Raw genomic sequence first — 22,734 nt, forward strand, 5'->3', positions numbered from 1 at the left:
CAAGTAAAAAATGGCCAAAGAACAAGACTCTATATGCAGTGTGATTAACAACCTGCCTTTTTTTTTTTTTTTTTTTTTTTTAAATTAAGGAAAACAGGAATAATGAACACATATTATGACTGAATCTGGGGAATAAAAGCCCTGGCAGAGGCAAAAAAATGTCATCTCATCCATTCACTGCACAATGAGGGAATTAAGGAGTCTGCATAATTCTTGTGGAGTGTCTGGTTAACCTGAGTGTAAAGGACTCTGGTGATGAAATCTCTATGTCATTCCTAGGCAGACTGCACACTTGCTTCACTTCTTTTAGAAAACTTTTTCTCATATACAATCGGAATCTTTGTTGCATTTTAAGCCCATTCTTTTTTATTTCTTCCTGTCATCATTCCTTTTTTAAAGTCTGGCAAAATGTTTGTCATTTTAACTTACCTGGAATTTCAAACCCTTCTATGAGTTGCAAAAGTGCTCATCATTGCTTTAGTAATTTCTTTGAATATTCTAGAATGCAGTTGAGTTACCTTAAATGATTATAAAAGATCTGACAGATTTAGGGATTCTAACCTATTCTTTTACTTTCCCCTTTCTTACAAGTGTTAATTGTACCACACAACAGTTCAGAGTTGACCTTTTCAGAAGACTGATACAGAAAAAGCCAGTACACATTTCAGCCTTCTTGGAATCATTTGTTGAGAGCTCTTCCTCTTTTCTGTACAGCAGACCAATGTTTTTTTTAGTCTTTCTCATCACTGTTGTGCTGATGAAACAGCATGATGCCCCTTGCTAACAGCACAATTTTGTTAGAATATGTTTGTGTATTTCAATTTTATTCCTTTTATTTGTTTTCGCTGATCTAATTTTCTATCCATTTTCTGTATGCTTTCTTCTTGTGACAGAAATTAACTTTAAATTTTTACATCTGTCTTTTACTATAGTTCCTATCCTCCTCCTATATTTCACATTTCGATCCCTTGAGCCATCATCACTCATATCTTTTGTCCAGGAAACTGAAAGTCCCCCTTAAATAATTTTTCTTTAGTTTTGGTTTCTCTGAGATTCCAAACTGCAGATCTGTATTTAGAGCTTTGCTCTCAAAATCCCCTGGTTTTCTGTACTTCTTCCTTTCCCTCTGAAGAATAAATGAACTTTGCCACTGCATGGTCATAGAAATTGCCTTCTACACTTACTAGGTTAAAGTCAAATTCAGAAAGGTTTTTTTTTCTTAAGTTGCTTACATATTTCAAAAAGTTACTAGGGAATTTGTGCTCAGGTCCCAGCATATTCACCTGGAAACAGAGACATGCCCATATTATTATAAAGTCATGCCCTGGAAAATGCCAACTCCTCACAAAAAAACTAATCCCGATCTTCTTAAAAGAGTGTAACTGATAACATGACTTCCTTTACAGAGTTAAGTGCTTTTAACTGCTTAGTGATCTCATTTCAATGAAAGAGGGAGAGAACCTGTGGCAGAGAAGTTACAGTCAGCACTGCCAACAGTGGCATGCTGAGCTGGTTCTGCTGCTGCCTGGGTGTCCATCTGTAGATTGATAGGGTGGGATTTATTTCACCAAAATTTCAACACTAATAGTAGAAGTATGAACCTTTGCACTTGGCACATCAGCTGTTTTATTCTAGTCAGGGAACAGACACATTAAGACATATAAATTCATGTGATTTATTTTAGATATCTTCTGTAAAACTGTAGTAACAGTTTTACTGCAGTTACAGAAGTAAGAAAACTTACATGTGAGACTGGACCTGGCCTTTCTCCCAACCTTGTGGATTACAACCATATGGCTTAACTTTTATTTTAACCAGTATTCAAGAGAGAACATGCTAAGCTATCACATGCTTCCTTATTGCAAGATTTCCAGGTTGCTTTAATTTTGTACTTCCTTTCTACAACATGATTTACTTTAAGTTTTCTACATTGTTCTGCATATAGCAGAGACTGGTGACAATCTTGTAATTATAACCAATGTTCTCCTTTTCACGTTTTCTCTACATCTTTGCTTTACACAGATCTGTCATACATTATAGAAAGCTTTTGGCAAAGTTAGGGTAGACCATCAAACTCATCTTTCAAAGGTGGGAAATGTTCAAGTTTATTAACAGATGCAATCCAAGGCTGGTGGCACTTACAACTTCAGTGAGTGGACAACTACAAGGTAGTCTCTATAAGGCAAGCAAATGGCTTCAGTTTACCTGCAGCTTCCCTAAAAAGCCTTTTGCTCTAGAGATGCCTTTTTTGCTCTGCTTATGGCTCAATAGCTAAGGCAGGCCATTTTGAATTATTAGAGCTGTTTGCAGCTTGTGTGCAGTTTTGGGCTCTACAATATTAAAAAGACATTAAGCTGTTAGAGAGCATCTAAAGGAGGACCATGAATATCATGAAGGGCCTCGAGGGGAACTCTGTGAGGAGCAACTGAGGTCACTTGGTCTAGTCAGTCTGAAGGAGACTCAGGGGAGGCCCCGCTGCAGTCTACAACTACCTCGTGAAGGGAAGGGGAGGGTCAGGCACTCACCTCTTCACTCTCATGACCAGTGACTGGACTGAGAGACTGGCCTGAAGTTGTGTCAGGGGAGATTTAGGTTGGATATTAGAAAAAGGCTCTTCACCCAGAGGGTGACTGGGTATTGGAGCAGGCTCCCTAGGGAAGTGGTCACAGCACCAGCCTGACAGAGTTCAATAAGTGTGTGGACACTGCTCCCAGGCACATGGTGTGACTTGGGGCTGTCCTGTGCAGTGTCAGGAGCTGGACTTGATGATCCTTGTGGATCCCTTTCAACACAGGATGTTCTACAATTCTATGATTCTATGTTCTACAATTCTATGATTCTAAATACTTCAGGCATGGTACTGTTAGGTAAGGGCAGATCATTTAGTCTCAGTGACACCAGGAGTAAGCTTAGCCATGGCCCCAGGTGGAGCATTTACTGCAGCTGCCACTCCTTGCTCAGTCTATACACAGGAAACACAGGGTGACCTCAAGGCTACAAGCAGTCGTCCAGCTCTCTGGGTTTAACGGCCTTGGTGGTTTGCTGGGCATTATCACACACACTTTTGCACAGCTGTAACTCCACTTAGCAGGAACTGCACTGACAGGTGAAAATGAGGAAACAGGCACTTTCTGACACTTTTCAGAACTCCTTCCTTCACTGTAGAAGGCTGTAACATGGACACTGTGGTTGTTTCACCCCATACAGACTTTCCCATTAACAAACAACACTTCCATGAGCAACCCTTTCTATGAGGCTGCTTAAAGAAGATGCTATGACTCCTTCTATTCCTTCAGTACAGTACACCCTGTGGTTGCTCATTGCTGTCTATTGTAAAAATCCCAGCCTTCACTCCAGGCGATTTTATCTTTTGGGTCTCAGGTAATGAATCAATTGACAAATTTATTTTCTCATCTTGTATCAAGACTTTACACCTCCAGCCCAATTTGCTGCAAATTTCTGCAGAGAGGAAGGATGCAAATTTTAACAATTTCTCCAGAAAATGTATCTCATTTTGTGAAGATGATATAATTTCCTCCTTTGCCTCACTGCTCACACAGTTCACATAGAGAAGACAAGGAGCAACAGGTTCAAATTGAAATACTGGAAATTCCATTTGAATAGGAGAAAAAAACCCTCTTGTAATGTGAGGTTGGTCAAACACTGGCACAAGGTGTCCTGAAAGATTGTGGAAGTCTCCACCAAGAGAGATACCCAAACTCCAACAGGATGCAGCCCTGAGCAGCTGACTGTCACTGACCCTGCTTGGAGTATGGGGGTTGGACCAGACAATCTCCAGAGATCCCCTCCAACTTCCAGTGGCCTGTGAAAAGGGCAGGAATATCATAAGTCAGTTTGAGAAGTTGCTTCATGTTATGTGTTTTTAACAAGATACATTTTATTCCAGCTCCCTACTTCTTGGAGGCACTACTGTGCCAAAGTACCACAGAAGTCCTTGGATATCAGAGCACCTGATGATGACTGTGACCCTACAGCCTACTGGCTGCTGAACACCCAGTGCCTATCTAAGGTAGTATGTCTCTGTGTAAAACACATAAACATTCACTGAAATGCAAATTGGTACTTAGATCTTGTTTTATTTTTTGGTCTGCAGATGTTTTATTAGGCCATGCAAAGTGGAATAGTTTCAGCAGAAAACACTGAGAGTCCCACCTTAAAATTATTGCCCAGCGTGGTGGGCAGGGCACTTGGATGAGACACAGGAATTGCTTCAAGTCCTGGCTGAGAAAGAAGGTGATTTCTGACCACTTGATTTCTAGGCAAAAGGGACACTACATTATGTGACAAAGGGTAGATTGAGAGCACAGTGAGCTTTTGAAGGAACCCACTGGACATGTGTGGATTAGTTAGGCACCTGCCTTAATGAGATTGAGAGGCTTTGACACCATCTAATTCATTGGGGTCACTTCCTGGACAGTCTAGATAGTCTGCTAGTTGGGCAGGTATTTGTGGTTATGTTCCTTCATTCCTAACGTTTCCCTTACTGCAGAGGAAACCTTAGGACTGGGTCACACTGGACATCACTGCTCAAAAGATGCATCAATATTAAAGGTTACAGGCTGAGCACTGATAGGAATAAACACTTTTATGGAACAAACCCTTTAATTAATAACCTGATAAATTAATTATTTTGTACTAATTCAGCTCTGTTTAGCTTTGTATTTTCTTAACAAATGAAAATAGGCTGGTTATATTTAATTTTGACTTCTTGACTTGATGCATGGATACTATGTTCCAAAATCCATGTGTCAAACATTAATGCAAATCTTAATTAAAAAGACAGGATTATTTCCTGAGTAACTGCAAAACTCTACTTTCCTCTGAAATATATTATGGTATTTCTTTCTAGCTAAAGTACAGGAAGTAGTTGATGTGACAAGTAACATTTGACTGATGCTTTAGCAGTAAATCAAAATGGCTAGGTTCACCTTATTTACTGCAGAAGAAATAAATTTATTCCGGTGGAGTAGCAAAATAATTCCTATTATGCAAAAGAGAAAAAAAACCCATAAAGTTTGCTAAAAAAAAATTGTTTTTACAGCAACTTACCTGCTAAATATAAAGCTTCTATACCAGCACATAGTACTGAGTGTAGAAGGTGAGCTGATATCAAGAACATGTCATAAGCACCTATTCTAAAAAACTGTTTTTAACTGAAGACATCAAATTTTGTTTAGCTGTAGGAATGTACAGAGCCACCAGAAGTATAGACTGAAAAACACATTAAATAAGCCTTCATACTTTCCTAAGATTTAGCAAGGTTGCAGCTAGAATAATACATTAATATTGGAGCACTGTACTGGGGCATAAAAGAAGACATGGACCATTTGGAAAGGGCTGAGAAGAGAGACAAAATATTGATTTTAGAGGTGTAAAACAAAATCTATTATTAGGATGCCAATATGGTCGATACTGTGGTTGCCTGCAGGAGAACACTCCTGAGTGGCACATCTGAGGAGACCTGGTCGAAGCACAAGCCTGAGAATGCCTAGAGAGCCCAGCCTGCAGCGCAAGCTAAGTCAAAGCATTGAAATGCACAGTCAGTACCATAAAGCAGAAGTTCTACTGAGAAGATTAAAAAAGAGACATGCTATCGATATGATGAAGTAGTGCAATGCCACTGACTAGATTAAGAAAGAATGCAATTCATAAAACCCACTGAGAAAGTGTCATCACTGATAAGATTGAGAAAAGCAATGTCAGGTCAAAAGAAGGGACAGGATGTAAACTGCCAAAGTCTCCAGACCATACACAGTCTGAAGGAAAATGGAGTCTTGAGGACATTTCTACAGAAACATTAAGGGAGCTGTAAAATGTGGGCAATGGAAAACAGCAAGTCATAGAAATTACCAAAAAGTATGAGTGGGTAAGTGGATACTTGCGTTTGTGATCATCTGCAGTTAACAGGATCACAGATACACTTCTCTCCTTAACAATCTTACTTATATAAGACATACATTAATGTAGAAATACAGGCATCAGTTAACACCTGTGAAAAGTAACTGTATCACTGCAAAAGGGGTTACAACACTGTGGTTTTTCTGAACTGAAAGAAGGCTGAAGGGACATACTGACAATGGTCTTTGAGTACCTAAGAGGCCATTCTCTGAGTACAAAGGATGGCAAGACAAAAATAACGCAAGTCACTGAACTGCAGTAAGGCAGACATCGGGAAAACCTCATGGTAAAAATGTACAAGGATGCACAAGGCTGGATTCCTTGTTGAAGCTGTGGAATCTCCAACACTGCAGGTTTGAAATGGCATCTTGGACAAACATCACGAAAAAAAGGAATAGGATATTCTTCCTCTAGGAATAGAGGCAAAGCAGGTGGAACTTTTGAGATCTGGTCCAATCTGATCTGATCTTTTTACTATGATTTTATGACTGTAGCAAATGTTTGCATAAACTCTGCTCATTTATTTTAAGCATACAAGAAGCACACTTCAAGGGACATGTTATAATGGCAAACAAACTACAGCAATCCACAAAAATGGACTTAACAATGTTATAAATTACTTTCAATTGCCAGTTCAGCAGAACATTGAAGCACAGTTCTTGGGTCTTAAAGACTTAAAGTCTAAGGACACAAACCACTCAATGTTTGAAGCCCTGACGAACTACAAAACCAGCCCAATGACACTTTTAACAATAGAATAACCCCAGACTTAAAAAACCTCAGTATTAGAGAGGAGTGTGCTGCAGGACAGGGCAAACTCTTATACATCCCACATAAAGTAAGGCACCTCTAATCTCCTCTTCAGAAAAAAACAAACAAACAAACAAACAAACAAAAACACACAAAAAACCAAAAAAAAAACCCCCAAAAAAACCCCAACTGTAAGCAGAGATTTCCTGAAGAATTAAATAACCATACCTCAATGGACATTTCATTAGTGGAGAGAGACTGATGTGAACTGTCCATACCATTACTAAGATTTAGTGATCCCATTTGTCACAGTGATAACTGCATACAGATTGCCTGTCTTTAACTAAAGAAAGCTCCCTTCCTCTGAGGCTTTTAGCTGTCTGCAGATGCCTAAATGAAGACTTTCTGTTGAGACCCATGGGCTCCCTGGGGTGCTTATGTCAGTTCCTGGTGCTATCCCTTTTCATCTTGATGTACACCTGTCAGACTGCTCGGAATTTCTATTCAGTATCACCTTCCCCTGAAGGCTCCTTCAGCCTGAATAAACTTGGGTTTATTTATTACAAGTGCAACAAACTGTGCCCATCGACTTGATGGTTCTGCCTTGAAAAGCCTGAAGGAGCAAAAAGCCAAGTGGTTTGAAACCAAATCTTTCCAAGTTGTACACTTTGCAGCTGGACACCACAAAATCCATTTAAGTGTTCTCGTTAAGGCCAGACGATCCTCAGAAAGGGCTCTGAGAATACAGCCTATGAAACTGTCAGATCTAAGATTTTCTATAACATTTCCCAGAATTTAAAGACATACAGGATCGTTTAAAGCTTTCGGCTTTGGATGCGACTGGTCGCTCACGAAGTCTACCACCGTATCCCGAGCACAAGTTGATCCGTGCAGGTAAATGACACCCGCGAAGAGCATCTTTGTGTCCGTTGCCCTGCCTGCCCGGAGCTCGGCCCCTAGGGCCGGCCGGGCTGCCCGCAGCCTCCGCGGCGCTCCCTGAGCTGAGCGCTTCCCGCGAGAGGCGCGCCCGCGGCAGCGGCTCTTTGACAGCAAGAAGGCAAAAAAAGGAGCAGCGAAGAGACAGGACCATGCCCGGGCACCGACACCTGCCCGCTGTGAGCCCGCGAGCAGGCGAGGAGGAGACGAACAGCGCATCCCCGGGCCCCCAGCCCTGGCCGCAGTGCCCGCCCGGTGCCCGCGCGTCCCGCCGCTCACCGATAGTAGAAACGACGGTGCCCACGAAGTAGAAAGCGCCGGTGAAATCCCATCGGGGCCGGATGTCATCGACGCGGATGCCGGCCCCGCTCGCCTCCTCGTATTCGCGGAGGAAGTGCCGGAGCTCGGCACGGCTGAGGTTGTGGCGCCGGGTGAAGTTCTCCAGGCGTTCCTCCCAGCGCTCCTTAGCCTCCCGCTCCGTGGGCAGCTCGATGGCCGAGAAGACGGCGGCGCCGCACAGCATGTACAGCACGATCAGCACCGCCAGCAGGAGGAACCGCGCGTTGTCCGCGTTGAGGCGACCCGCGCTGGAGCAGCAGCAGGCGCCGCGACACGCCATCCTCCGCCCGCGGGACCGGGCTGCCGCGCCGCCACGCTACGTCGGGGCCCTGCTGCCGCCGCCGGGCATCACGGCGCCGCCCGCCAGCCGTACGCGGGGCCCGGGTCTCAGGGCGCCGCGGAGCCCGGCGGCGGCGAGCGGCGCTCCCGGGAGCCGGCCGGCACCTTCGCCCCGTGGGCAGGGCGCGGCCCCGGCACGGCCCCGCGGCGGGCGCGCTTCGGGCTGCCGAGCATCCTGAGCGCGAGGGAACCGCTCGTCCCGTCCCGTCTGGCAGAGCCCCTCAGCCCCAACGCCCGCCGCGCGGGGCTCCCGTCCCCGCCACTTTCATATCCCCTTCCTGCCCCCGCCCCGAGCACGTCGGAGCGGGGCGCAGGGACAGGCACCGCCAGGCGCCTCCTGCCTGCCGGGGGGGGACGAGGCGGGACCGGCGGCAGCTCGCCCCCCGCCCTCCCCCTTCGCCGTGGGGCTCCGCCGCCCGGGCCCCGGGCCGCCCGCACCATGGCCTCGGGGAGCCGCAGGCCGGGCCGGGCTGTGCCCCCGGGGCAGCTCCTCCCAGCAGAGGCACGGCCGCCGCCTCCGAAGCTCAGCGCCGGCAGCGGGCAGGGCGGGCTGGCAGAGGGCGGCTGCCCCGCGCCTCCAGCCCTCAGAGGGACCGGGGGCTGCCCCCCTTCCTGCCCTCAGGCACCCGGCCCCGGGCGGTGGGGCCGAGGAGCGCCTGAGGCAACCGGGCCTCTTAGAGAGACCGGGCATGAAACCCGCCAGTCGATTATATGCTCCCCATCAAAGCCATAAAAATTAGCGCCTTTTGGCAAAAGAGGGCACCTCCTTCTCCACAGGTCTGGTTACCCACTGCCGTCCCGACAAGGTGTTATATCTCTGTCCTCCAGCGCACGGTAGTCGAAGGGACATTGTTTAGGAAAGAGAGAAGCAGCCTCTCCAGCTGCAATGTGGTTTTAAAACGCGTTATTTGCAGGTTCAAAGCCCAGAGCTGTCGATCCAAATCTGCTGGAAATATCATTCTCACTATAAGAAGAAAAAGCTAAATTCAGCAATATCTGGTAGTTGCTACAGTGCTGCATTCTACTTTTAAATAAATGGGGGCTGGAATTCAGCTCTGCTAAACATCATAGTATACAAGCACATTCTCTCCAGGGAAGGACAACCTACACATATTTTTTTAGAAAGCAGGTTAACAAACTACCACATCCACTTCCCTTCCCCCCCCCCCCAATTTTCTAATAATTGTGTTGAAGTCAAAATGCAATGGGAATGAACACTACGATCTTAGAAATCTCCTTTAATGGCAGATAATTGTACAATCTGTGTAAGAGCCATTGATTGTCTCACGGCCTGAGGTATATTTGAGTATTGGTCTGAGCCCCAAGGGTGCACTGTGGGCAGTTCCAATGCCAGTGTTTGAGAAAGGATCACCTGTGTGGCAACAACTGCTAGAGCAGGAGGCACAGGGAAAAATGAGTCCTTTTCTTATGTTGCATAGTAAACCAGCAGCCAGGGATAAATGGGAGTTGTTTAATTTTTTCCTATTTGTTGTTATTCATAGGTGATACATCATGCTGCAGTTTTTATTCCCTCATAATTAGTCTTTAGCATAGACTTCAGCATGGAAATTAAAATTAGCAGCAATGCTGGAAGACATTAAATAGCCAAAAATAGGAAGATGAGATGCCAGCCAAACTAAACAGACTGTGCTAAAGGTAACCACATGCTTCCATAAAAAACCTCTGGTGTATCTTTAAAAATGTTGGCAGTTTTAAATCTTTAAAATTAATGGCAGCTCCTATTAGAAGAAAAAACCAAAACCTAACCTATACTTCCCTGCTTTGCCAGTCAGAAGGAAGACAGAACTCAGCCAGTGTACGCTCAACCAGCAAAGGCAGCAGAACTGAGTGAGCACCCTCTGTCCACACCAATGGCTCCATCCATCAAATCTGTTCAAGGGTGGCTTGGATTAGCACAGTGGGAAAAGGAGCCTTTAGCTGCTTGCAACCATGACATCAACCTGACTGCCCAAAGGAATATGAACAACAGTAACACTATTCAAAGGAATATTCAAGGCAAATTATTCAAGGTTATTGAGTTCTTCGTTATTTACATATCATTTTGTTAGTGTGGAATAGTCATTTTTGTATTTGTCTTGGGCATAGAGATAGTTATTGCATTAAAGCAGGTAAGATCATCTGGCACAATTTTGAAAGATACGTGTACTACTGTCATTGATCATCAAAAATTGCAAATTCCCTTAATTTGTCAACTTTGATCTTGGCAGTGATTTAATCATCTCTTGAGAAGGTGGCTTTTTAAGGATATGCTCTCTATTAAAGTCAAGAGCAAGTTGATATTGACTGGAATTTTAAAAAGAAAATGAGAATATGGCTTATTCTAAAGAATACTTTGTTGCAAAACAGGTCACCATTCCCACTGCTCTTGGGTAAATAGCTGGAAAAACTGGAGTGTGTGGAGAGCACCAGCAGTGTAATCAGTCAGCCAAGCATAACATTTAAGCAAGGTGGAATACAGAAATGCAGTGTATTCACTGGCATAAGAAAAAAAAAAAAAACAACATTAAACATATTGCTGACATTTAATCCCAAATCAAAATGAACATCTTGTGAGCCTGAGCCTTGAATGCAATGCCGTTACCCTCAGTACAGCCACTTGGCATCACTATCAGGAAACATGCTGTTTTCCCTACCCCTCAGCACCACAAGCACACACTCCCTAGTGTCAGTGTCTGCAGGCATTTGGTGACAACAGATTGGTGGTGGTAAGGCTTAGCACAATTGTAAAATAATAGGAAAGAAAAATCAATATATTTACCAATTCTGTTGATAATATTTACTGTCAGCCCTGTAATTAAGAAAGCTAACAGTCACTGAGTACCCCAATAATGATCACTACTATGTGTCTGGTCAGAGTAGAATTATTATTAATGAATCATGAAATTATTTGGAAGACTCATGCAGAGGTTTTGTTACTCTCACTGACAGTGTCAGTACTTTTTAATTAGAGGTCTCCTTTAGAAGTGATTAGTTGGTACACCTTACTGCTTTTCTTTAGTGAAGCTATGGAATGGCTGCAATGTACTCCTGAGCCAACTTTTAAGCCTAATGAAATATACTGACAGAGAAGCAAATAAACCAGCCCTCTATTACTTATGTTCCTCTTCAGGAACATAATAAGCTTGACACTAACAAACTAATTTGAACCAAAAAAAAAAAAATACAAAACTTCATGAACATGTGAAACTGGGCGTCTAGAGTAGGCTAAACTTTTCAACATCCCTATTGCTTTGCTAGGCGTTTCAAAAATATTCTGTCTTTGGGAGACTCCTTTTGAATGTGAGGTAGGGAATCACAGAAGTATTTATTGTGTCCAGTTCCGGCCCCTCAGTTTAGGAAGGACATTGAGACACTTGAGCGTGTCCAGAGGAGGCAATGAGGCTGGTGAGGGGCTTGGAACACAAGACCTGTGAGGAACAACTGAGGGAGCTGGGGTTGTTTAGCCTGGAGAAAAGGAGACTCAGGGGTGACCTTATCACTCTCTACAAGTTCCTGAAGGGTGGTTATAGTCAGGTGGGGGTTGGTCTCTTTCTCCAGGCAGCAACTGACAGAACCAGAGGACACAGTCTTAAGCTGCACCAAGGGAGATACAGGTTGGATATTAGGAAAAAGTTTTTTACGGAAAGAGTGATAAAAGTTCTGGAACGATCTTCCCAGGGAGGTGATGGAGTCACCATCCCTGGATGTGTTTAGAAAAAGACTGGATGTGGCACTCAGTGCCATGGTTTAGTTGAGGTGTTAAGGAATGATCTTGATGATCTCTTCCAAACTAGCAATTCTGTGATTTAAGATCATTTAGTCCAAACATTAGCAAAATACTACCAAGTCTATCACTAACTCATATCACTAAGTGTTACATCCACACGTCTTTTAGTAACTCCAGGGATGGTGACTCCACCACTTCCCTGGGCAGTCTGTTCCAATGCCTGACAACCCTCAATGACAGATTTTTCCCTAATATCCAGTTTAAACCTTCCCTGGTGAAACTTAAGGCTCCTCTTGTCCCCTCACTTGTTACCTGGGAGAAGACGCTGATTCCCACCTGGCTACAACCTCCTTGCAGGTAATTGTAGAGAGCAGTAAGAGCTCTACTAAGACTCCTTTTCTCCATGCTAAACATTCCTAGCTCCTCCAGTTACTCCTCAGAAGACTTGTGCTCCAAACCTTCCAACCAGCTCCACTGCCCTTCTCTGGATATGTTCCAGCCCCTCAATGTCTTTCTTGTCATGAGGGCCCAAAACTGGACACAGCACTCGAGGCGTGGCCTCCCAAGTGCTGCGTGTGGGGGGACAATCACTGCCCTGGTCCTGCTAGCCACTCTATTTTTGATACAAGCAATGTGTTCTCTATTAATGGGATGCTGTCAATTTTATAAAATACCTGGGAGTACAGTTGCAAGATACAAGTTCCAACCCAAACTGAAACATACACATTTAGAAGATAGAACAAAGGATATATTAACATGATTGCCTTTATTTTAATTTGAATTTTGCATATAATTTTTATTCCAGCTACTGGGGTCAACTGACAGTCTTACAGAACTGTCATTTTTAAATTAATTACAGCTATAAATGCAGAGAGACTCTCTCAGAACAGTTCTTATCTTGAAAACCACGTTAGGAACCACAGGAAAGAAAAAGCATATAAAAAGGTATTAAAAAAAGCAGGTTCACTTGTAATAATATGGTTGCAGATTCTCCAAGAATCTCTCCCTTATTAACATTTTAATGTTTCAACTACAAATTAGCCACTACAGCAGACATTATAGCTTACAGATCAGAAACAAGCAGTTTTTCCAAGTAGCACAACAGGCTCAGTGTCAGCAAGTGGAACATCCCAGAGTACTGGAAACATTTATGATGGAACCCACATATTTCCATGTGTATCAGGGGCATCAGTGTAAGGAATATTCCAAATCCATGGTTGATCTGTAAACCAAAAAGAAACATACTCATGACAAATTAATTTATCAAATGCAAAATTTAGTTCTCTTCCTCTTTTCCCTTTAGGGGGAAGAGGAAGGTCAAAATTCTCACTGATTTTCAATTAACACCATGTGCAATTTCAGTTTAGTGGACATTTTTGTTGTTTTCTTTGTTTAAACTGTAAGATAAAGAGTTTTCAAAAAGCTTTGCTTTCCCCCCAGATATTATTTTAAATATAGTTATAACCCAACATGCTCACCAGCTGTATAAGAATTGTATTTCAGACAATATACAAGTACAGTAATGCAGCCAAATTTGATATGGCCTGGTGCCAGCAAGTTTTGTGCTGCATCTCTCTTAACCCAATGTAATTATAAATAAGCACTGTAACATATTAATATTTTTCACAGGGACAGTAAGAATTCAGTACCTAAGAATTACACTGCCTGACCTCTGAAGAGTTCACATTTACCCCTCACTTCTTCAAACATTACATCTTCAGATGAGCAACAGGTTTGCACCATACAGTTCCCTCCCACTTCTCAGAATACAGAAGCTCTTTCCACTCTTGGGAAAGAGAAAAGGCAACACACCAGGAGTTAGCTGCTAGCTCCACAACCTGCTCTGTGCTCTTCCTCCTACCATATGTGTGGCAGAAATGCAGCTGTTCTGTGAATCCAAGGTATTATTCTACTTCTTGTAGGCTACTCTTACTGAAATAGAGAAAAATCCTTTAACACTTTTTTCAGTGAGTTTTCTCAATGAAGAAATTTATATAAATCTAGCCTGCTTCTTCTCTCCATGTACAAAATGAGCCCTGAAGGAATACAATTACATCAATCTGTAATATGCATAGATTAAACTGAATTGTACCTAGGATGACAGGAATAGCTATTGACAGAGATTACTTTTATCCAATTTTAAATTTACAGGACGCAATGACAACTCTGACAATATAGGAAGTGAGAATTACTGTAGCAAGGAGAGTAAGAAAGTGACAAAATCAGTAATGAAGGGTAATATAAATTACACAACAGCACACTGTGACAAGTACCATGGCAATTAAACATGGGGCAGAGGGACCACTGCTACTAAGTACTCATTATTACTCACTACTAGAGTGTCCTTAATTCTCATACTGTAGTTCCGAATGTTGCAGTAAAACATATCCCAGCTACACAGATGTTTTAAAATGTGTCTATTTACAGCAGGAAGAGAGCAATAGGTAATTGGGGTTTTTTTGTGTGGTTTTTTTTTTTTTTTGTTACAGTGGACAGGTGATTTCAAAGCATATAAAAAATAAAAGGCATCAGAAACTGGAAAAAACTACAGCACTTAACTCACAGTGCACTGCCAAGAAAGCTCTCTAAGGTTTCTGGCTCAACTGCAGGATATTTAGACTTTAAGTCATCTCTTAAAAAGAAAAAAAGTAGCACCATTATTTCCCTAAGCTTGTTTTACCAGTCTCCTGCTGGAGAGCCATGTGTACCTTTTGTATTTTAGGTGAATACCTTACCAGATAGTAAACATTAACAGTTAAAAAAATGGATACAGAATAAAGTAAATGCTGGCAAAAGCACTGAGGATTTCAAACATACATTCAGATTTGAATACTGACCTCTATATATGACATCAGAATAAATCCAGTCCCACTCAAGCACTGGAATCTGTCACTCAAGAGTACATTATGCAGCTTAGTTCTATCCATCTTCCCTACTTTCCTACCATATGGCAGTTAACTCTGCTTAATTCAGCAAAACATGCAGGCAGAGGAAAACTTAAGATGTACAGAAATAACTCCAGTCACCTCCTTAAAGCATGCTGAGAGGTCTCAATACCTAATTTAGTTCTTTCTAATTGTAGCGATCTAAATAAAATTTGCTCAAGGTAGCTATTATTGTACTTGGAACTTTGTTCTGTTAATGGGATGCTGCTGATTTTATAAAACAGCTGACAATATTTTAGTAAGTCATGTGTAGAACCATTGCTGATATAAATTATAATTCAGTTATTTATAAAATGTCAGATTCAATTTTAAATTATTCATCACTTTTAATAGGATCTATAACAGCAAGAGAAAGACAATGACTATGTACAAATACTGTATTATGGCAGCTGCTTACTGTTGTACACAAAAATGACAGCCAAGCTTCTCAAAGTTAATTCCTTTGATCTTCTTGGGGGGTGGAAACAAAAGCCTCATTAAATAACTTTTAAAGTGTCCTTACATACCTACCTTCCACACATTTCAAGATCAGTGCTTCATTTCTGATACCCCAACTTTGTCTCAACAGCACCTCACTGGAGTTAGTGTTACCTGCTAGGCTGGTACCACAGCTTTGCTCTTGCCTCATTTACAAGCAGCAGAACTCCAGCAGTAGAGTCAGCACTCAGTAAAATAAATGGGGCCATTCCAGCCCCACTGCTACTTAAACATTATCTGAAAGCTCAGGTGGAGCACTATTTCAGTTATACGCAGATTTTTGAACATCCCCTCACAACTGAATAGACAACCACATTTTACTTAAAGGTAGAGAGGCTCTGGAGAACAAGACAAGTTCTTTTTGAGTAACACCTGAGTACCACTCAAAGAATCCATGCTGGCAGGCCACATCAAGCTTCCGTGTTCTCACAAATATGACAGATGGCAGTACAGTCAAAACTAGGAACACACAATTGAATAGCAAAGTATAAAACACAATGAAAGCGCCTTTGTGATCCTCTTCCTATGGGTGTCTCTTGCACTGTGAGTGGAGATCTGGATGAGAGAATTCCTGGTTGATTTCTAAACACAGAGACTGAATTCTTACCTCCACTTAATTCAAAAGAGAGCTTCAAGGCAACAAGTATTCACATATATAGAAAGGTTACAAATAACCAGACTTCTTCAAGCCATTCTACATAGCAAACTCACTCCCCGCTGCATGAATTTGGAAAGTTCTTCCTTAAGCATTTGCAAAAGGTGCACTCTACACTTCAGTCTCTCTTGTCCCCTCCCTCTGGATGAGCATGGCATTTGAAAAGGAATGAATCTCGTTCTTCTCAATGAAAAATCATACTTAAAGATCTCAAGGAGTAAAGGCAGATGAGGAATAGATGTGGGATCTATATGAATATTCACAAACAAAGTGATGATTTCTGAATGCCAGGACAATGACCACTTGTTTGGGGGAAAAAAAAAAGATAAAAAAAAAATCACAACCCAGTACTGCAGTTTTAAATAAAGGATTTACTTTGTTTCTCAAAGTGCTGATGTGATGAGGGAAAAAGTATTTTACACTTTTCTGAGATCTCCCCCAAATTGTTATTAAAAAACCTTGATATACTTATGAATTAGAAGTTTCAAGTTCCCTCCACACAACAGATGATTTCCTGTAGTCAGTGTAAGACCTAAATCAAAAATGAAGTAAAATTCCTTGAATACAGTAAGTAACTTGTATTGGCAAGAGAGATAATAGCAATACTGCAACAGAGATATGATGATGGGAGCTCAATGAGAAGATAATGTTACACAATAAAAATGCTATACAACAAAATCGCAGTACTCATTTAAAAGATTCTACAAGAAAATAAAAATCTGAGTGCTGTTAAAGATACAAAGAAATTTTATTTATAAAGATATCTTGCTAAGTAAGATAGGCTATTGTGTGCATGATTCCCAAATACCAGACTGGGTAATTTTCAGCTTCCCTTCCAAGGAACTCTCAAATCATAATGCTGGTCTATAGGTTTCACTTATCTTTGTATCATCGATACATTGAGCTTTGCAATAGTCTTTTTTATTATGACAGCCTTAACCTGTTAGAGAGGCCTTCAGGAAATTAATGTATCTATATGATTTATTTATCTAGATATTGAGTAGTACTGTCAGCTAACAGATTTTTTTTTTTATTCTTTAAATGTTTTGCCCTAAAGATACATCTGCAGACCACAAATGGCCTTCTGCTGTTCAGCTGACTATTGGAGGTGATCAACTGCGATTGCTCAAAACAGCAATGTGAAAAGAGTTAATAGTGTACCTGTTGCACACAACAAATGTTATCTGCTAAAAATTAATGAGGTCCTTTGTCATGTTAGAATAGGAATGACCTCATTCTTTATTTTAAAACTGCCAGATGTAAAATATGCATGTTATACCCTGCAACAAGGAAGCATGCAAGCTATGTGTATCATGCATAATCTAACTCTTTTGTGCTGGTAATTTAAATCATTTGTGAAGAAACAGTCTACAGGAAAAATGCCTTGGTAAAAGTCCCCTGTGCAACCTTAACTCTGATCTGTCAGGATGTCATACTGTTGATTTCCTCAGACTTCAACTACAAATCTTGCACGCTGCACAAGATGGCCCAAATCACATGTAAGTTCCAAAACTAGACTGGGCATCATACACCTACCCTGAAAAAGAATACCCAAACCAAAGTTCATTTTACAATTCTTGAATTGACCAACTATTGAAGAAAAATACTGACCATCTGGTGAATTTGCCATCTCATGACAGTGCTCTCACCTAATAATCTGAAGCACATCTCCTTTAGCCAAGCATGAGCTTTGAGCTCAAAGAAGTTGGCTGGTAACATGTGGCAAACCAGACAGTCAAGTGGCTCCTTCTGGTCTGCAAGTATGCAACCTGATCATAACATTACACAGAAGTGGCCAAACTAAATACTGACTCTCTAACTTGAGTTTCTTCTCATGCAAATTGTTCATTTCTTTACAGTCATTCTAAACAGCTGGGAGAACAAGTGTACTCAAATGTTACACTTGGGCTCTAGGAGGTCTTCTGAGGCAGTGTCTGGTGTCAAGCTGCATTATGAGAGCTTCAATCTCAAACTGCAGGTTTACCAGTCAATAATAATGCTTTTGGTTCTGCTGAGGAAAGAAACTGAGACCAGCACAAATGAGATTGGTTCCAACCCTGGCTTCCTCACCCTGGGCTATGATTTACAATGACAATATACAATATACTTGTTGCTTCAAAAATTGAAAACTAAACTTCTAAACATACTTTGATTAATATTTACCATTTCTCTGAATGTTAAATAAGTGAAATATTTTCTGATCAATGTATTAGAATCACTAGCAACTGGACTAGCTTCTAGTTGTCATCTACTAAAAAGAATGGATTTTCTCTTAGACATTGTACCATACTAGGCAAACTGGAAGTACTTGAAGTTCTCTAAAAATTTATACAGGATGTTGCTAGTCTAGGTCTTTCAAACCCTAGAAAGTATACAGGTTTCAAGCAGCTATGCAACATTAATTATAAAAAATGGGTAGTTATTGAAAAATATTAGATACTTTCCCAGAAGTCTTCTGTCTTAATTTCTTCAAGAATATTTTAACTGCTTAACTACTTCTAGAACTTAGAAGAAGAAGCAAAGGTGAGAGAAAGGTGGAGACCACATACACTGACATTTTCCCAGAACTTACATGACCTCCTGAATACAAGTTATCTCAGAACTTACAGGACCTCCTGTGAGGGAGCTCAGAGTAACAAAGAATTCCTATAGCTTTGCTGGACAAGACACCAGTCTCTTCTTTTAAGCACTGTGCCACCAGCACAAAGCAGGGCAAATGAAAACTCTTTCAACTCTTTAAGTAACAGGTTAAACACAAATACCTAACACAAAATACCTAAGCTTACCAGAGCTGGAGGCAAATATGCCATGAAGTCTTTCTTCCTTTTATCCAGCACATGTTATATGTAATAAATGAGATGCAGTGTTACTATAGTTTCCTGAAATCACTATAAATATTTACCAAATGTAATTTTACCATACTCCCAACTCCCACTCATTGAAAATCAGACAAAATATCAATCACTGAATATCTGAAGTTACAAGAAAAAGGTAATTTGCTTTTCCATGTATCTGTGGCAGTGGAACACTGAACAGTGAACAGGGCCCTTCACAAGGGAGAGTGCCATTCTTGTGAGATGTGTTAAAGATCCTTTTATGCATCCTTAATGAAATCACAACTATCAGTGGCTGAAAACTTCAGCTAGAGAACTAATGAATTAAGTGGACTGTCAATTTCTGAACAATACCTGAACTTGTATTAAAGCTAATTTTCATCTCATTCCCCTACCATTTTTCTAGCCTCCTCACCATTTTTCCAGCATGAGATTTGACAGCTTTAGCCCCCATTTACCAAGGGTAAAATAGATTTTCCCATAGGAACATAATGAAATACATCTTAACACATTTTTACAAGTTGTGAGAGTTGTTCAGGAAAGAAATCTTCAACAAAGGGCAAAACAACTAAGGTAATTAATGTAATTGGCATGTAGAGAGACTTATGTAGCTTCACTCTAGATTCATCTTAACTGAGTTGGAACCTGTCTTATTTTCTTGCATACAAATTTATCTTCTATATACTATTAATCAGCTAATAGTTCCTCTCTTTGATCTCAATATATACACTTCAGAGAAAATTAAAGGAGAAAAAAATTGTTTATTAGAATGCATTTACCCCCCTATTTTATAGGGTTCTCTTCCAGAGGGTTTAAGAAGTTTCAGAGCATTTTGAACTAAGAGCTCATTCATTAGTTCAAAGATTTACTGAAACATTTGTGTTTCAATAAACTATGTGTGTTACTCCTATTTCAAGCTCTGTCCTAGATACTGTCTTTCTTAGACCAAGGCTTCTCAAAAAGAAAGTTAGTTTTGACATCTTTTGACATTTCTTTTAAGGACAAAAACATAAAAATTTACTCTTCCCAAATATTGCAGGTTGCACATCAACATTATCCTCAATATATTTTTATATATTTCAGCCATCACCCCCCAGCTGCACGCTCTTATCGCTTTCCTGATTTGCATGTTCTAGAGATGATCTCAGAAACTGAGACAGTTGAGATTTTGTACACCTCTTCAAGTGTTATGAAATATAACCTATGAAATACAGAATGGAGCAAAAGCAACTCTTCTTTCTTCTTATTTACAGAAATACTTTCACATCTGCACTACAGTATTTCTTTCACATTCCATTTCCAGAGGACTGTTTTAGCTCATGCCTGCTCTCTTCCAAACATTCCCTTTTCAACACTCTTTTCCCTATTAGTTCTGCAAAAAACCATTTTGATTCCATAAAGAACATCTATTTTCTTAATGCATGTAAGAATCACAAAAGAGGAATAAAAACTAGCATAGAAGTTACTGATCCAAAACTTAAACAATAAAGAAAAATATTAGAATAAAGAACCTTATAGTTAGTTGCTTTCTTTGAAGTCACAAGCAGAACACAGAACTGATACCAAATGGCACACAATCACACCACAAAAACGTTAAAATAGATCTTTGGAACACAGCAGTATTCAACTGACTCAGAGTTACTCAATTAGCTTGCTTCATGTAGAATACAAGCCTACTTTTCTTCTGAAGTCACACCTTACCTTTGCTTCCATACTGTTCTGGTGGGAGGTCATAAGGTACAGGAAAATATGTTGCTGAATCTTTCCTTTCTGGAAGCTTTCCCCTTCCTACATGAAAGTAACCTTTGTCCAATCCCTATGAGAGAAGGGAAACACATAGAAGATTCATTAGTTTCTGGGGAAAAAGACAAACGTAATCTACAATAGATGCTTTCTCAGTGAGCTATTTTAATGAACAAAATTTTCTGCCTCCTTTACTGAGATTAGATACTTCATGAAGCATCTTCATGTCTTAAAAACTCAGCTTTTCTTAAGTCTACTATTTCAGCTCTTCTCTTTTTATTACATCTATTGGCTTGGCCATGTGGGTCCATATTGGATATATTCTGCCTTCTCAGGCCCCTACACATACACCAATTTATTTCCATGTTCACTAGGTGAACTCCTTCAGTGTTTAATATTTAACTAAAGTGAAAAGCTTCTAAAAATTTCTCTTTGCTGCTTAGTTTCATTCTGACATTAATTGGATGCTCAGTATGTTTCATGGACTAAACTAGAAATCACTTTGTGTTACAGAAGCAAGTCTTCAAATCTGTACTTTTCAGACATGTTGAGTAACATCATCCACAGACAAAAAAAATTAATGAAGATTTTAAACTGCTTGCACAACAGCTTCAAAGACTACACTTATAGAATGACAGCATTACTGTCAAACAAGGTTAAGGACTATAAAAATAAAAAATGCAGTACAGTACAAAGGTAGACAGATTTAAAGTAATTCAAGTAACTTGGGCAGGTGGTATTGCTTAGCTACTTCTCCAGAGAAATTGGATCCCAACTGTAGCGAGTTACACAAAAGCAAAATCTCTTAGTTCTGAGATTTCAAATAGCTTACTGTCAATCAAGTAGAGTTTGATTAGAACAGACTAGAAATCAAAAGGCTATCAAGTTTCTTTCTTTATTTATAAGATATTACTGACAACTACTTTTCTTTCTAAAATCATAGAATAGTTTGGGTTGGAAGAGCTCTTCAAGAGTCATCTAGTTCAATCCCTGTACACTGGGCAGGGACATCTTCCACTAGTAGCAGATTGCTCAGAGCCCCGTCCAACCTGATCCTGAATGCTCCCAGGGATGGGGTATCTACCACCTCTCAGGGCAACCTATGCCAATGTTCCACTACCCTCACAGTAAAGAATTTCTTCCTTAGATCTAGTCTAAATATACCCTCTTCTAGTTTAGAACCACTGCCCCTTGTCCTGTCCCTGAAGTTCCTATTAAAAAGTCTGTCCCCACCTTTCTAATAAGCCCCCTTTAGGTACTAAAAGGCTGCAATAAAGTTTTCTTGGAGCCTTCTCTTCTCCAGGCTGAAGAACCCCAAGCTCTGTCTTTCCCCATAGGAGAGGTGCTCCAACTCTGACCATTTCTGTATCTCCTCTCTGGACTCAGTCCAACAGGTCCTTCCTGTGCTGGGACCCCAGAAGTGGATGCAGCACTGCTGGTCTCATCAGAGCAGAGAGGCAGAATCCCCTCCCTCCCTCCCTCCCCTGCTGCCCATTGCTTTGGATGCAGCCCAGGACACAAGTGGCTTTCTGGGCTGAGTGTGCACATTGCCAGCTCATGTCCAGTTATTGACTTACACTTTATTCAAACTCTATGGTCCACCAGTCTGAGTTTCTCAGCATTACTATTTTGTGATAGTACAAGCAAGCATCCTAATTACCAAAAAATCCCATGGTATACACACACACTGTCTGAATGGAGAGTCCCATCTATACACAATACTGCAAGTCTTTCTTCACTGGAGTTTCACACTATCAAATGCTATCATTTTAAGTTGGAGACAGCAACATCCACGTGACCACACAAAGCACAGGAATCAATGCAGCCTTGTGCCTTTTTCTTTAATATTCAAGAAGAATAGTAACCTACAAAAAGGAGAGCTGCCAAAGACAATGTCAGACAGTAGTCTGGGTAAGTCAGTTCAAGAATCTCCTTTAGAATATAGATGCATCTTTCGTCTCATGACCCAAAGTACGAGCAAACTATAGGTTATGCTGTAAGAAACATTATATATTATTTCAAGGACTAGGCAAAAGCCACTGCCCTTTAAATGAAAGAACAGAGGAAACA

At 41.0% G+C, this 22,734-nt stretch overlaps 2 protein-coding genes across 7 annotated transcripts in view; both read right to left on the bottom strand.

The window, feature by feature from the left end:
* KCNK13 (potassium two pore domain channel subfamily K member 13) overlaps positions 1 to 8,346 on the bottom strand; it is a 49,416-nt gene extending 41,070 nt beyond the window's left edge. For 2 of the 3 annotated variants that reach the window (XM_053945636.1, XM_053945637.1), the window contains exon 1: positions 7,885 to 8,036. In XM_053945636.1, coding sequence (XP_053801611.1) covers positions 7,885 to 7,953 — 69 coding nt within the window. In that variant the 5' untranslated portion in view covers positions 7,954 to 8,036. Of the gene's footprint in view, positions 1 to 7,884 lie in introns of all 3 variants that reach the window. The other variant, XM_053945635.1, reaches the window with a different exon arrangement.
* Positions 8,347 to 12,757: 4,411 nt separating this feature from the next.
* Positions 12,758 to 22,734, bottom strand: part of TDP1 (tyrosyl-DNA phosphodiesterase 1) — a 41,288-nt gene continuing 31,311 nt past the window's right edge. For 3 of the 4 annotated variants that reach the window (XM_053946373.1, XM_053946371.1, XM_053946372.1), the window contains 2 exons: positions 20,623 to 20,737; positions 12,758 to 13,232 (listed from right to left, as the gene is read on the bottom strand). In XM_053946373.1, coding sequence (XP_053802348.1) covers positions 13,159 to 13,232; positions 20,623 to 20,737 — 189 coding nt within the window. In that variant the 3' untranslated portion in view covers positions 12,758 to 13,158. Of the gene's footprint in view, positions 13,233 to 20,622; positions 20,738 to 22,734 lie in introns of those variants that run through there. The other variant, XR_008431597.1, reaches the window with a different exon arrangement.

Source organism: Vidua chalybeata, chromosome 6, assembly GCF_026979565.1.
Source record: "Vidua chalybeata isolate OUT-0048 chromosome 6, bVidCha1 merged haplotype, whole genome shotgun sequence".
In the NCBI taxonomy this organism is placed as follows: domain Eukaryota; kingdom Metazoa; phylum Chordata; class Aves; order Passeriformes; family Viduidae; genus Vidua; species Vidua chalybeata.